This window comes from Rhincodon typus, chromosome 9, assembly GCF_021869965.1.
Source record: "Rhincodon typus isolate 14 chromosome 9, sRhiTyp1.1, whole genome shotgun sequence".
NCBI classification, from domain to species: domain Eukaryota; kingdom Metazoa; phylum Chordata; class Chondrichthyes; order Orectolobiformes; family Rhincodontidae; genus Rhincodon; species Rhincodon typus.
Genome location: NC_063340.1, coordinates 51761557 through 51776086, shown reverse-complemented (window position 1 = coordinate 51776086; position 14530 = coordinate 51761557). Strand labels below are relative to the sequence as shown.

The following is a 14530-nucleotide window of genomic DNA, read 5'->3' as shown; positions in this document are numbered from 1 at the left end:
GAGCAAAGAACACAAATAAGAAAAGCTAGACTCTGTAGTCAAATATTATTTTACAGAATAATATACATCCGAAGTAACACATTGTTAAACAAGAATCGAGACCCAAGTAACACCGATAAGTTTAACACTTGAGAAAACAGACAATTCTGAGTAACACACACCCAAAGTTTATTCATGTCACTTTACTGCACTCTACTTGTTTTAAAATCAACTGCAAAAAATTTATTCTTTTTTGAAACCAAGTAAATCAAACAAATTCACATTCATATCCTACAATTTAAACGCGCACTTTACTGCAATTACTCGATGTTACACAGCTTTCGCAGTGTTGGAAGAAATCACATAACCAATCGAGCCTTCCGTATAAGCATAAACACCGTTGAATGTCAAGAGGCGGTGGTTAGATTGTCATAGCCTAGCATTTGTGTGGCGCAAATGTTGCTTGGGTTAACAAGTGGCAAGTAACATTCATGTCACACAAATGCCAGGCTAAGGCCATGACGAATAAGAGACAATCTAACCACTGCCTCTTGGCATTCAATGGTGTTACCATCACTGAATCCCCCACTATCTACTTCCTGGGGGTTAACACTGACCAGAGACTCAACTGGACTCACCACATAAACAGTGGCTACAAGAACAGGCCAGAAGCTGGGAATACTGTGATGAGTAACTCACCTCCTGACTCCTCAAAGCCTGTCCACCATCTACAAGGCACAAGTCAGGAGTGTGATGGAATACTCCCCACTTGTCTCCAACAACACTCAAGAAGCTTGACACCATCCAGGACAAAGCAGCCCGCTTGATTGGTACTACCTCCACAAACATTCATTCCCTCCACCACCGACGCTCAGTAGCAGCAGCGTGTACTATCTTCAAGTTGCAATGCAGAAACTCACCAAAGATCCTCAGACAGCACCTTCCAAACCCATGACCACTTCCATCTAGAAAGTGTAGGGCAGCAGATAAGTGAGAACACCACCACCTGCAAGCTATCCTCCAAGCCACTCATCATCCTGACTTGGAAATATATCGCCGTTCATTCACTATTGGAGGGTCAAATTCCTGGAATTCCCTCCCCAATGGAATTGTGGGTCAACCCACAGCAGGAGGACTGCAGCAGTTCAAGGCGGCAGCTCACCACCACCTTCTCAGGGGCAACTAGGGACGGGCAATAAATACTGGCCAGCCAGCGACGCCCACATCCCACAAATGAATAAAAAAAACAAAACAAATTTCTGGAAAATACAGAGTAGGCTGTCATTATGTTTAAAATAAAGAGTAAGTTAATGCCTCAGTCAAGGCCAGTTTATCAGTGGGATGTACTTGAAACACTGACCTGTTTATTTCAGATGAATTGACAGTTCTGTATTTCAGAACATTTTCCATTTATATTTTGAATTCCTCCCCTCCAACCCCCACCCCATGTATATCCATCAGGGCTTAGTTATAAACTGTCTCACAAACTTTTAGTTCTCATTCTGGTCTTTTTGTTTCATTACCTCTCTCCAGTCAGCAGTCAGCCATCCCTCACCACCCTCCCACCTATTTGCGCATCTTGTTCTTTATCCTGCCATTGGCCATTGTGCATCCAGCCTTCTGGACTTCTATCCCAACCCCACTGTTTTCTGGCCCACATTAAATCCATCACTTTGCCCAACCTGTTGGTCTTAATCCTCCTAATCTCGCCTGCTTTGTTACAGCACCCATTTTCTTGATGTCTGATGTTTTACTTTGTGAAAGGAACTGCAGAAATGAAAGATGTTGTTGTTTCACGCCAACATAGATGTTACTGAAGCAATTATTTTTAAAAATGTCTACTAGAAGCCATAGGTAGAAAACAATCTTCAGAAAACTGTTTGTATAGTCTTCCAAACATCATTCAAAAAGCAGTTAAAATAACGAACCGCAGAATGGCATATTTGAACTTTAGAAGGTACAAGAAAGAACAGGTTTCAGGAGTAATGACACAGTATCAGTTATTTGCATACAGGTGCTTTGTTCAGTACATTACATTCCAAGGGAATAGGTTTCTGTAAGAAAATTAGCAGGGTTAAGCATCTTAATATATTCAAAATAAGTTACTGCAGTGCAAATTAAGGCTTGGCTATACTGCGGATAATGTATCATGACATATGGTGCAAAGTCATACCCACCAAAAAATGTCCAGATTCAATTCCCAGTCTGTGCTAATTTGGTGACCTTGGCCAAAAAAAAAAATCATTTGGAGCACTAGACCAGTTCTTTGCACCTTTGGGCTGACTAAAAAAAAAGCAAGCTCAGCTTCCTATTCCAAACTGCTTTCCAGCGACCACTACTGAGAAACACTGTGCACACTTAACAAGGCAAGTCAGAGCTTGTCACTGATTCACTTGGTAGTCAAAGAACTTGGATTCTGGAGAAGTACAAGAGGACTGGAAAGCTGCTAATGTGACAGCCCTATTCAAAAAATGAGGCAAAAGGTGGGTAACTACAGGCCAATTAGCCTGACATCTATTGTTGGAAAAATGTTGGAACCAATTATTAAGGAAGTAATAACAGAACATTTAGAAAATTATAATACGATCGAGCAGAGTCAGCATGGCTTCGAGGAAGGGAAATTGTGTCTGACTAATTTTTTAAGAGATTTTCAAGGACATCTCCACCAGAGTGGATAGAGGGGAACCAGTAGATGTGTCGTATTTGGACTTCCAGAAGGTGTTGGACAAAGTACCTCATTAAAGGCTAAGTCATAAGATAAGCGCCTACAGTGTTGGAGGTAGTATACCAACATGGGTAGAGAACTAGCTAATGAGCAGGAAGTAATGAGTGGGGATAAGGAGTTCTTTTTCAGGTTGGCAACCTCTAACTGGTGGGGTTCCACAGGGATCAGTGCTGGGACTGCAACTGTTTACAATATTCTGACTTGGAGGAAGGAAGTGAACATACTGGAGCCAAATTTACAGACGACAAAACTAGGTGGAAAGGCAGGTTGCAAGAGGGATTACAAACAGTTTACATAGATATATCAATAGGCTAAGTAAGTGGGCAATTGGTTGGCAAATGAAGTATAACATGGAAAAATGTAAAGTTCCTTTTGGAAGGGGTAGCAAAAGAACAGAATATTATTTAAATAGAGAAAAGCTGCAGAAAGCTGCAACTCAAAGGAAATTGGGAGGATATTTCTGCCCGAAACACAGAAAGCTAGCACATAGGTGCAGCAGGTAATCAGGAAGGCGAATGAAATGTTGACCCTTATTTCAAGGGTGTTGGAGCAGAAGAGTAGGGAAGTCTTAGTGAAACTGTAAAAGGTGCTGATAAGACCACATATAGTGCATGGTAGTGTGAACAGTTTTGGTCCCCTGATTTAACTAACTATATCATTTCATTGGAGGCAGCTCAGAGAAGGTTCATTAGGATGATCCCTGGTGTGGAGGGACTGTCTTATGAGCAAAGACTAAACAGGTTGGGACACTATGTACTAGAGTTTAGAAAAATAAGAGGTGATCTCATTGAAACATATGGATTCTTAAGGGGCTTGACATGGTAATTGCTGAGAGGATGTTTCCCCTGATGGGTGAGTCTAGGATCAGAAGGCACAGTCTCAGATTAAAGGGGTGCCAATTTAAGACTGAAAGGAGGAGGAATACCTTCACTTACAGGGTTGAGTGTCTTGGAACTCCTTGCCATAAAGTGCTGACAACAATGTTTCCCTCTATCATTACTACAAGCAGAATTACTAAAAGCTCCAGTAGATTCTATGAAAGTGTTCCCATTTATTTTTCAGGCAGTTATTCTCGATCCCAGAGGAATGAAGTGTTATGGGAATGGCAGCAATGTGGACAGGAGGAATGTTGGATCAGCCATAATCCTAAACGGCAGAGCAGACTCGAGGGGCCAAACGGCCTTCTCTGTTCCTATTTCTTACGGTCTAACTTGCTAACATTGACTGCTTATACTTTGTCAATAGGAATGGTCATGTGGAGAGGGTATCTATATATCTGACTTACCACAGCCATCCAGAAGAGCTTTTGGTGGTTTAGAATTATCTCCTCTTCGCCACAGAATTGACGATCAGAGTACATCACTAATATTTTACTGAAGCTATGCCAAAATTTGCATCTCCCTTCCTAACAACATTGTGACTGCACGTACAACACGGACTGCTGCAGTTCAACAAGGCAGCTCACCGCAACCATTTCATGGGCAATTAGAGATGGCCAACAAATGTCAGCACACCTTCGTGTGAAGGAATAAAAACAAACTTTCCAGGATTAGGTGGAGATTTGTGTAATTACATTTTATTTAAGCTATTCCCTTCCATACAGGTCATACAGCAGACTTCAGAGCTGTTAAAAAGAGTTAGTTCATAAAGCAAATTGAACAGGCGTTATATTGGTTTCAAACTATGCTGTTTTATCCCCCTACAAGCTTTGTATTTTACTACAAACACACATGAAGCAAAAACAAGGTCTTTGAAATCATCTCAGTGAGTATCTGCAGTGGGGAGATTGAAATAAATGTACGATAGGATAAAATCGGCTGGGGACACATTTGGACAAAAGCCTCTTAATGGCAACCTTTGTTGTTTCTGTAACAATTCACTTACATTAGTGTCTGTGCAGCTGCGACTCATATGGCTTCACTTGAATGAAAATATTAAGGCAAGAAACCACCCGCTTATTTTGTTTTCATTCAATTTTACTATAATTATTTTGTAAACTGCGTGCACAACAATACACTAAACATCTGGAGAAGCAGGTAATTAACGTGTCATACCAAATTAACGCTTTTAATACTGAGCCCATGCATGCGATCATAATTATAGCTGTTTTCTTCTAAATGATGATACTGTAGCTTAATGTTTGATATAGTGTGCAAGTAATGATTTTCTGTGTATTCGGTACAAAGAAAGGGCAGTCATGACTTGCCATGGTTCAACTAATGCAGTTCTCACACAACTGAAGTTTCACAAAGTGCACACAACAATGTTTCCCTCTATCATTACTACAAGCGGAATTGCTAAAAGCTCCAGTAAATTCTATAAAAGTGTTCCCATTTACTTTTCAAGTAGTTATACTAATGATTACAATTAGTCTATTAATTGAAAAACATTTTCTGAAATGTACTGTACTGCCTGGTGCTCCTGTTAAAATGGATCCATTTGGTTAATTTATGTGCACAGTACACTCATATTTGCATACCACAAGTGTACTGTATATTTAAAGCAACTTTCAATGTCTACAGCTAGATATTCCACTTACAATTAAAATAACAAGTACCCCAGTCATTTTTCTTGGACATGCAAAAACACAATAATGTAGGGCATAAATGTTTGCTTTATGAACTAGTCACTAATAAGTCCCATTCCTGTGTTAATACATAGTGTTTTACTGTGTGTACTCATATGATCATACAACTTGCACTGCTGAACTAAAGCATTGCAAACGTATTCAAATAAAATTTCATTGGCAAAACTAAAAACACAAAACTAGAAAAACGTGATAGCTTTATTATGAGAGTGTCTACATCCACATTTCCACACATACACTCAGACTAGTGGACATGCTACCCACCTCCTTCCAAAGCACCATCATGAGCCTTCAGCCATCATTATACCCACCCCATTGTAGAATTTTCACTCAGTTCTCCAAATCTACAATTTCTTCTCATCTCCTAAAGCCCTCGCAAAACCTACCCCTTCAACAAAAACCAAAATAACTGCAGATTCTGTAAATCAGAAACAAAAACAGAAATTATTGGAAAAGTTAAGCAGGCCTGGCAGTATCTGTAGAGAGAAATCAGAGTTAGCATTTTAGGTCAAGTGACCCTTCCTCAGAATGGATGGTAGCTAGGAAAATGTCAGAAGAGTGGATAACGATCTGGCTAAGAGGGTGAATAGCTATTAATGAGGACTGTTAGTGGCTAACAATGGATTATGTGTAATAGCAGACCTTGTGATAACGAGGAACAAAAACAAAGTTGCTGGAAAAGATCTGCAGGTCTGGCAGCATCGATGAAGGAGAAAACAGTTAACGTTTCGGGTTACTGAGGAAGGGTCATCGGACCCGAAACGTTAACTCTGTTTTTGTTCCCGATTTACAGCATCTGCAGGTCTTTCAGTTTTTATTTGTGATAATTGGGCCTGATGTGTGGAGTTTGGGGGTAAGGATACAGGAGAGCGCAAGCCCTAAAGTTATTGAACTTAATATTGAGTCCAGAAGGTTGCAGGTTCCCAAGCGGAAAATGAGGTGCTGTTCTTCTGGTTTGCGCTGAACTTTGCTGGAACACTATAGCAAGCCAGAGACAGAGATGTTTGCCAGGGAACAGTGTGGTGTGTTGAAGAGGCAGGCATCTGGAAGCTCAGCGTCTTTCTTGCGGATAGAATGTAGATGTTCTGCGAAGCAGTCACCCAATCTACGCTATGTTACCCCAATGTAGAGGAGACCACATTGTGAGCAGCAAATGCAGTAGACTAGATTGTGGAAAGTGCAGGTAAAGTGCTGCTTTACATGGAAGGTATGTTTGGGCTCTTGGATACTAGGGGAGGAGGAGATAAATGGGCAGGTGTTACACCTTCGGCAGTTGCAGGGGAAGGTGCCGCAGGGCTGTGGCAGGGTGTTGGGGTGAAGGAAGAATGGCCCAGGGTGTCCCAGAAGGAACAGTCCCTGTGGAAGGCGGACGGGGCAGGACGAATGTGTGTCTGGTGGTGGTATCTCGCTGGAGGTGGAAATGGTGGCTGATGATCCTCTGGATGTGGATGCTGGTGAGATGGTAGGTAAGGACAAGGGGAACCCTATCACTATAATAGAGTTCAATAACTTTAGGACTTGAGTTCTCCTATGTCCTTACCCGAACTCCCACATACCAGGGCCTTGTTATTGTAGTCTGCTATTACACACAACCCATCGTTGGCCACTAACAGTCCCCATTAATAGCTATTCACCTTCCGAGCCAGATTGTTAACCATGCCTTTGTCTGTCCAACTGTTCTTCTCTCTCTTTGGGCTCTATCCCACCTATCATTTACTCCTTACCCACTCCCCTCATCTTATTTTCTGCATATAAACCGATGTTTTCCTAGCTACCGTCAGTTCTTAAGAAGGATCACTTGACCCAAAATGTTAACTCTGATTTCTCTCCACAGATGCTGCCAGACCTACTGAGCTTTCCCAGCAATTTCAAGCAATTTCAAGCAATTCTACCTCAAAACAGCTCATTACAAGGTGGTGTGTTCAAATTTTAAGAAATCAATTGCTGGCGAAATATAGAAAAAAAGAGTAGCAGTTAGCCGTTTTGCCCTTTGAGCCTGCTCTGCCGTTCAATAGGATTGCGGCTGATCCTGTGAGATGTTGTGTTTTAGTGTTGCATACAAGGACAGGACTTATACAATTCATGGTAAGGGCCTGGGCAATGTTGTAGAACAGAGACCTAGGGGTTCAGCTACATAATTCATTGAAATTTGTGTCACAGGTAGACAGGATGGTCAAGGAGGCATTTAGCATGCTTGCTTTCATTGCTCAGTCTTTTGAGTACAAGAACTGGGAAGTCATGTTGAGATTATATAGGACATTGGTGAGGCCTCTTCTGGAGTACCGTTTCCAGTCCTGGTCACCCTGTTACAGGGAGGATGTTAAACTGGAGAGGGTTCAGAACAGATTTACCAGGATGTTGCTGGTTTGGAGCATTTGAGATATAAATATAGACTGAAAAGGTCAGACTTTTTTCACTGGAGCATAGGAGCTTGAGGGGTGACCTAATTGAGGTATATAAAATCATGAGGGGCATAGATAAGGTGAATGACAAGGGTCCTTTCTTTCGGGTGGGGAATTCAAAACTAGGGGGCATATTTTTAAGATGAGAAAAGGAAGTTTTAAAAAGGACATGAGGGGCAACTTTTTTTTTTAAAATACAGTGTGGTTTGTGTGGAATGAACTGCCAAAGTGGTGGATGCAGTTAGAGTTACAACGTTTAAAAGGCATTTGGATAAGCGCATGAAAAGGAAAGGTTTGGAGGGAAATGGACTAAGTGCAGGCAGGTGGGACTGGTTTAGTTTGGGAACATGGTCAGCATGGACTAGTTGGACCGAAGGGTCCATTTCCATGCTGTATGACTGTAATCTCAATGCCATGCTCCTGCTTTCTCTCATACCCATTGATCCCTTTAAAATCCAAAAATGCATCTCTCTCTTTCTTGAATATATACAGTGACTTGGCCTCCATGGGCTTCTATGGTGGAGAATTCTACACATTCAATCCCTTTCAAAGAACATAGATAGAACGTAGAACAGTACAGCACAGTACAGGCACTTCGGCCCACGATGTTGTCCCAAACTATTATCCTACACTAAGATCAAACTACCATGCATATCGTACATTTGACTGTCATCCATGTGCCTATCCAAGAGTCACTTGAATGTCCCTAAAGTATCTGGCTCCGCTACAACCGCTGGCAGCGCATTCCACACACCCACCACTCTGTGTAAAGAACCTACCTCTGACATCTCCCCTATACCTTCCTCCAATCACCTTAAAATTATGCCCCCTTGTAATAGTCATTTCCACCCTGGGAAAAGGTCTCTGCCTATCCACTCTATCTATGCCTCTCATCATCTTGTACACTTCTATCAAGTCACCTCTCATCCTTCTTCGCTCCAATGAAAAAAGCCCTAGCTCCCTCAACCTTTCCTCATAAGACCTGCCCTCCCAGGCAGCATCCTGGTAAATCTCCTCTGCATCCTCTCTAAAGCTTCCACATCCTTCCTATAATAAGGTGACCAGAACTGAACACAATATTCTAAGTGTGGTCTAACCAGAGTTTTATACAGCTGCAGCATAACCTCGCGGCTCTTAAACTCAATTCCCCTGCCAATGAAAGCCAACATACCATGCGCTTTAACAACCCTATCAACTTGGGTAGCAACTTTGAGGGATCTATGGACATGGACCTCAAGATCCCTCCATTCCTCCACACTGCCAAGAATCCTGCCATTAACCCTGAGTGAAGAAATATTTCATCATGACTTCTAAATGCCCCACCTTGTATCCTGAGTGTGTGATCAGGTTGTAGACTCCACAACCAGTGAAAACATCCACCCGCATCTAGTCTGTCTAGCTTTGTTAGAATTTTATATGTTTCAGATTCCCTTTCATTCTTCAAAACTAGTGAATACAGGCCCAGCGTCTCTCCTTATAGGACAATCCTGCCATCCCCAGTAACAGCCTAGTGAACCTCCAATGCACTCCCTCTATGACAAGTATATCCTTAGGGAGGCCTTACTCCAACTGTGGTCTCACCAAGGCCTGTTAAACTACATTATGACGTCCCTGCTTCTGAAATCCTTTTGCAATGAGGACCAGCAAACCATCTGCCTTCCAAACGTCTTGCTGCACCTGCCTGTCTTCTTTCATTGACGAATGTACAGTGACACCCAGATCCCTTTGTACATTCACATTTCCTCACATAGTCCTACTTCAAGAATGCTCTGCCTTTCTGTTTTTCACACCAAAGTGTAGAACTTCAAATTTAGCCACATTGTTCTGCATCTGTCATGTATTTGTCCACTCACTCAACTTGTCTAAATCACCACGAAGCCTCCTCCTCACAACTCATTCAAACGTTATATGGAAATACAACTGGACCCAATTCAATGTATACATGACATTCATTTGGGATAGGATATGAAAACCTTTCCACATCTGAAGTGTTAATGGAGACTGCAGCTGCTATCATGAAGAACTGAACTGAACCTCACTGCTTACCTTCACTGGGTTTATAGGAATTTTGAATGAAGACAAAAGAATTGTGATAATTTCCACAAAGTTCCCAGCTGATGACGTTCCAGATCAGCATTCCAAAAAGTAAGTAACAGGGTACCAAACCATTAAATGGGAAATAGTATTTAGCACTGAAAGCAGGGACCCAACAACAGGGAAAAGAGAAACTACTTTAAAAAGAAGTCTCACCTTTAAGTGGAACAAATAGACATGCCATTTCAGGAACTATAATCAGATTCAATTATTGATTAGTAAGCAACCAAAATATCACTAAGATTTTAGGGTAGGTTTGTAGCTCGGGTTGTGGATGTTGTGATTCGCTGGCTCGCTAAGCTGGTTCGTTGTTCTGCAGATGTTTCATTACCCTGCTGGGTAACATCACCAGTGCAGCCTCTGATATATAATCATTTACAACAAAATATCATTTTTTTAAAACTATACTCAGAAATCAGTTTTGGCATCAAACAAATTGCTGTTCATAGTACAGTTGGAAATGAAAATCTTAGCCATTCCAAATAGATAATTCCCATGGTGAAAGTGTTAACAACTGTATACAATGTTGAGAAACGAGTTTAAAATATTTTGCAAGAACCTAGGTCTAGTTTGAATGGGGGCTGCAGAGGTCTCACCCACTGGCTGAAGAATGGGAAAGAGCCCTCCTTTGGGAAGACCCATGAACTTAAGTGACATTCAAACGCTTAACTGTACAGCAGAAAGCCTTCCCCAGGATGCCCAAAGCCACCAGCTGAACAAAGGCTGGCACTAGGGAGGTAGCCACTACAGCATTCTACAGCCCAAGCCCCAGCGGAGGATGGCAGGAGGACAGTTGCAAGGGAAGGGGGTCATCAGCAAGGATAGAGTGGTGACTTGCAGGTCCCGTTTCCTGCTGCCAGATTTTTTGATGAGGCACCAAGTCCCTTTGAGTAAGGAATCTGATACACACACTGCATGTAGCCAACCTACGGAGTAAATCACACACTGAACGGCTTCAAATCAATAGGTACAGCAGGAAAGCAGTTCTATTGATCCTCCCACTGTTAATTTAATTGGGATAGATGGAGGAAATAGATGGGAGTTCCCCACCATCATCTTCCCACCTGATCAAACAACACTCCTCCCACCAAACCCATCATGGGGGAGGCCATTAAACTGTGCACCACAAAACAGTGAACAAGAAAAGGAACTTCAAGGCACCAATGAAGCATCTTTTGTACAGTGTGTACAATCCACCTTTTCCTGAAATTGGCCCTCTCTTTCAAATCAAACAAGGAAACAAACATTGTACAAAATTTCTTCCACAAGTCCAGTCAACCAAGTCTTTACAATTCGCAAGAATTTCCTCATGATCCAGCAACAAAATAGTAAACAGTTTACACAAGATATTTCATTAACTATCCTTTTATACATCAATCAGAAAGAGAATAAAACCAAGAACTACAGATGCTAGAAATCTGAAACAAAACAAAGATTATTGAAGAAACTCAACTTGGCTGACAACATCAGTGGGCAGAAAGCACGAATCAAAGAGATATTTGCTTAGCGCAATGCTGAATGAGTGAGTTAAGCCAGGTACCACAGACTACTTTTATTGAAAGATAGCAGGGTCATTATAATTGGCAGGTAGAAATTAGTTTTCTGCTGGTTAGACTTCTCAATAACTCTTCCATTAGCCACAAAAAAATGGATATCTGATGTAGCTCTGTTAATACTCAAGTATCCCATTACTATGCGATTTTATGTTAAAACCGTGACACCTTTTGTCATTTGATCTCTCCTGCCCTACACCCTATTGGAGACCGTCCCTTTGCTCTTCCAACACTCCACCCTTTCATTTGTTCAAAACCTGCTACATTTCTGTACAGCTTAGTTATGACAAAAGGTCAGAGATCTCAGACGTTAATCCTAATTTGCTCTCTATCAATGCTGTTAGAATGGTGTGTTTCCTGCATTGTCTGTTTTTATTTCAAATTTCCAGCAACTACAGGCAGCACAACAGTATCTTCTGGAGTTCCGTGCTAGCAGAGGTCATTAATTGGGATGGGAAGTTTCATGGAAATCCTAAGTGTCAAGAGGATACCAAAGGGGGTGGGAAAGAGATAGGGGTAAAACTAGGAGTGGCAAAGGATGAGGATGAAAGGTCGTATTGGGAGTGAAGAGCATGCCCACAATCACACAGTCACTTCCCATTCTGGATGATTTACAGAGGAATTCTTAACAGTGAAACGTTCTTCAAAAATGAAAATGCGAAATGCAAGTCTGACACACAAATAAAAAAAAGTCCCTAACACTAAAATTGTTGATCTTGCCCAAAGAGGTCACATGCTGCCTGATGTAATTAGAGACGCTCTTTCCCAGTTAGAGCAGAGACAGTTGTTGGAGCTAAAGAGAAGTTTTACTCTCTCTCAATGATATACACAGCCGGTTAGCTGTACAGCAGGTTTGTGATATTGATGCCACCAAGGTGAGCTCAATTGCCTCACCAGCTGAGGTCACCAAACAGCCTCACCTTCTCAATCTCACCCCTCACCTCAAACGTGGCGACTCTCCAGTTAAACCACCACCAGTCGTATTTCTCCAATGAGAGAAGAGCCCTGTGGGACTATACATTTTTATTTTACATACAGTGTCCATTGAAGAAGAAAGTCAGTTTACATTCACAGAATTTTAAACCCTGGCCTGTTTGACCACAGATACGCTGACAATGTTAAATGCTTTAAAATAGTGAGAGGTTAAGAGATCTCCGGAATTCATTGTTGGCTATCGACATAAATACTTCACATTAAAAAAAAAATACATATAGTACTGAGGACATATATAATCTTCCAATAGACTTTGTTAGACATACCTTGAACTCCCTGAAGTAGTAGATCAACTCCATTCCTGTAGAAATTGAAGGCACCTTCGTAATCTTGTTCTGCTTCTTTCTGCAATGCCAGCTTTATCTGTTCGCCTGCCTTTGCCAAGTAATCGCCTTTCCCTGTTCTTCGTTTGAGACTTCCAATTGGTTGTGACCACAAGCCTCTGCCTCCTTCAGCCCCATCTTGACTCCTCTCCTGAGAAGGAACTGTAGCTGATCTTGTAGGTTCAGGGGAGGAACTATGTTTTGTATATCTGCTTGGGGAGCTTCTATTTGATGCCATTCCATCATCACATTCAGCAAGTGAATCCCCATCCACTGTCAATGACAGCAAGTCACTATCGCTGGATAAACCTGGTTGATCGCTTTCTACAAGAAAATGACGGCAGGAGATAATGAGAAAAGATTCAGTAAATACATGGGCGGAATAGAGTACATAACTTTCAATAAAATTCAAATAGTTATTAGCCAGCATTATCACTTGTACCGTAAGATTAAACTGTGACTTAAAGAACCAGAATTCTAACAGTACTTATAATTCAGATTCAGTTCACCGAATAAATTTATCAAAGTTTTTTTTTAAGATTCATAGGTTCCTCGCTTGTAGAACAACCCATCTCAGAAGAAGCAGGGTTGCTTCTTTCATTAAAAGGGAGCGTCACTCGACCTGAAACTTTAACTTTGATTTCTCTCCACAGATGCTGCCAGGCCCACTGAGCTTTTCCAGCAATTTTTGGTTTTGCTCTTTTTCATTGTCCGGTGACAATATGTACCAAAAAGCCTCCGATGTTGAATAGGAAAATAAGTAATGACAGCAAGTCCATGAAGTTTTACATGTCAAGGTGATTATAACCTGAGGAACATTTGCAGTTTTACTAAATTTAGCCTTTTAGTGCTCCATTCTAAACATCTTACAACCCAGGTGTTTTAAGGTTTCCATTTTGGGAAGCACGGAAGTCCCAGCTATTCCACTTAGTCTGCTGCACATTTTTATCTACTAATCTCAATCTACCATCTTAATGAGTTGTGAAGCCTAGAAATGTGTTTAATCAGAAACATTATTTTCATAATTCTCTGCACAAATCTAATATCAAAACATCTATAATCCTTTTGGTTTTAAAAGGAAGCTCTGTTCATAACTAATCCCATATATGGGTCATTGATGTATGTAACACTTCCAGTCTTACTATCACCATCATACACTGTACATATACTTCACCCTGCTTCATTTCCAAAGTCAGCTGCCTGTTCCCCATGGCACCACCCCACTGAGAATTCAGAAGATCAAACTATATGGACTTCAGTAAGGCGTTCAACAAGGTTTCGCATGGTAGACTGGTTCACAAGGTTAGATCACATGGAATCCAGGGGGAATGAGCTAAATGGATACAAAATTGGTTTGAAGGTAGGAGAGAGGATAGTAGTGGAGGGCTGTTTTTCAGACTGGAGGCTTGTGACCAGCGGTGTGCCAAAAGGATTGGTGCTGGGTCCACTGCCTTTTGTCATTTATATAAATGATTTGGATGTGAATATAGGAGGTATGGGTTCGTAAGTTTACAGATGTCACCAAAATTGATGGTGTAGTGAACAGTGAAGAAGATTATCTCAGAGCACAGTGGGACCTTGATCAGATGGGCCGATGGGCTGAGGAGTTGCAGAAGGAGTTTAATTTAGATAAATGTGAGGTGTTGTATTTTGGTAAAGCAAATCAGGGCAGGAGTTATACCGTCAATGGTAGGATCCATGGGTTCAGCAAAGATTTACAAGGATGTTGCCGGGTTTGGAGGGTTTGATCTATAGGGAGAGACTGAATAGGCTGGGGCTATTTCTCCCCTGGAGCTTCAGAGGCTGAGGGTGACCTTATAGATGTTTATAAAATCATGAGGGGCATGGATAGGGTGATTAGCCAAGGTCTTTTC

General features: G+C 41.5%; 1 protein-coding gene across 1 annotated transcript in view; it reads right to left on the bottom strand.

Annotated features, from left to right (window-relative positions):
• The window catches only part of rps6kc1 (ribosomal protein S6 kinase polypeptide 1), a 182266-nt gene that overhangs the window by 83708 nt on the left and 84028 nt on the right, over positions 1 to 14530 (bottom strand). Inside the window, exon 2 of the mRNA XM_048600985.1 lies at positions 12600 to 12980. Coding sequence (XP_048456942.1) covers positions 12600 to 12894 — 295 coding nt within the window. The 5' untranslated portion in view covers positions 12895 to 12980. The remainder of the gene's footprint in view (positions 1 to 12599; positions 12981 to 14530) is intronic.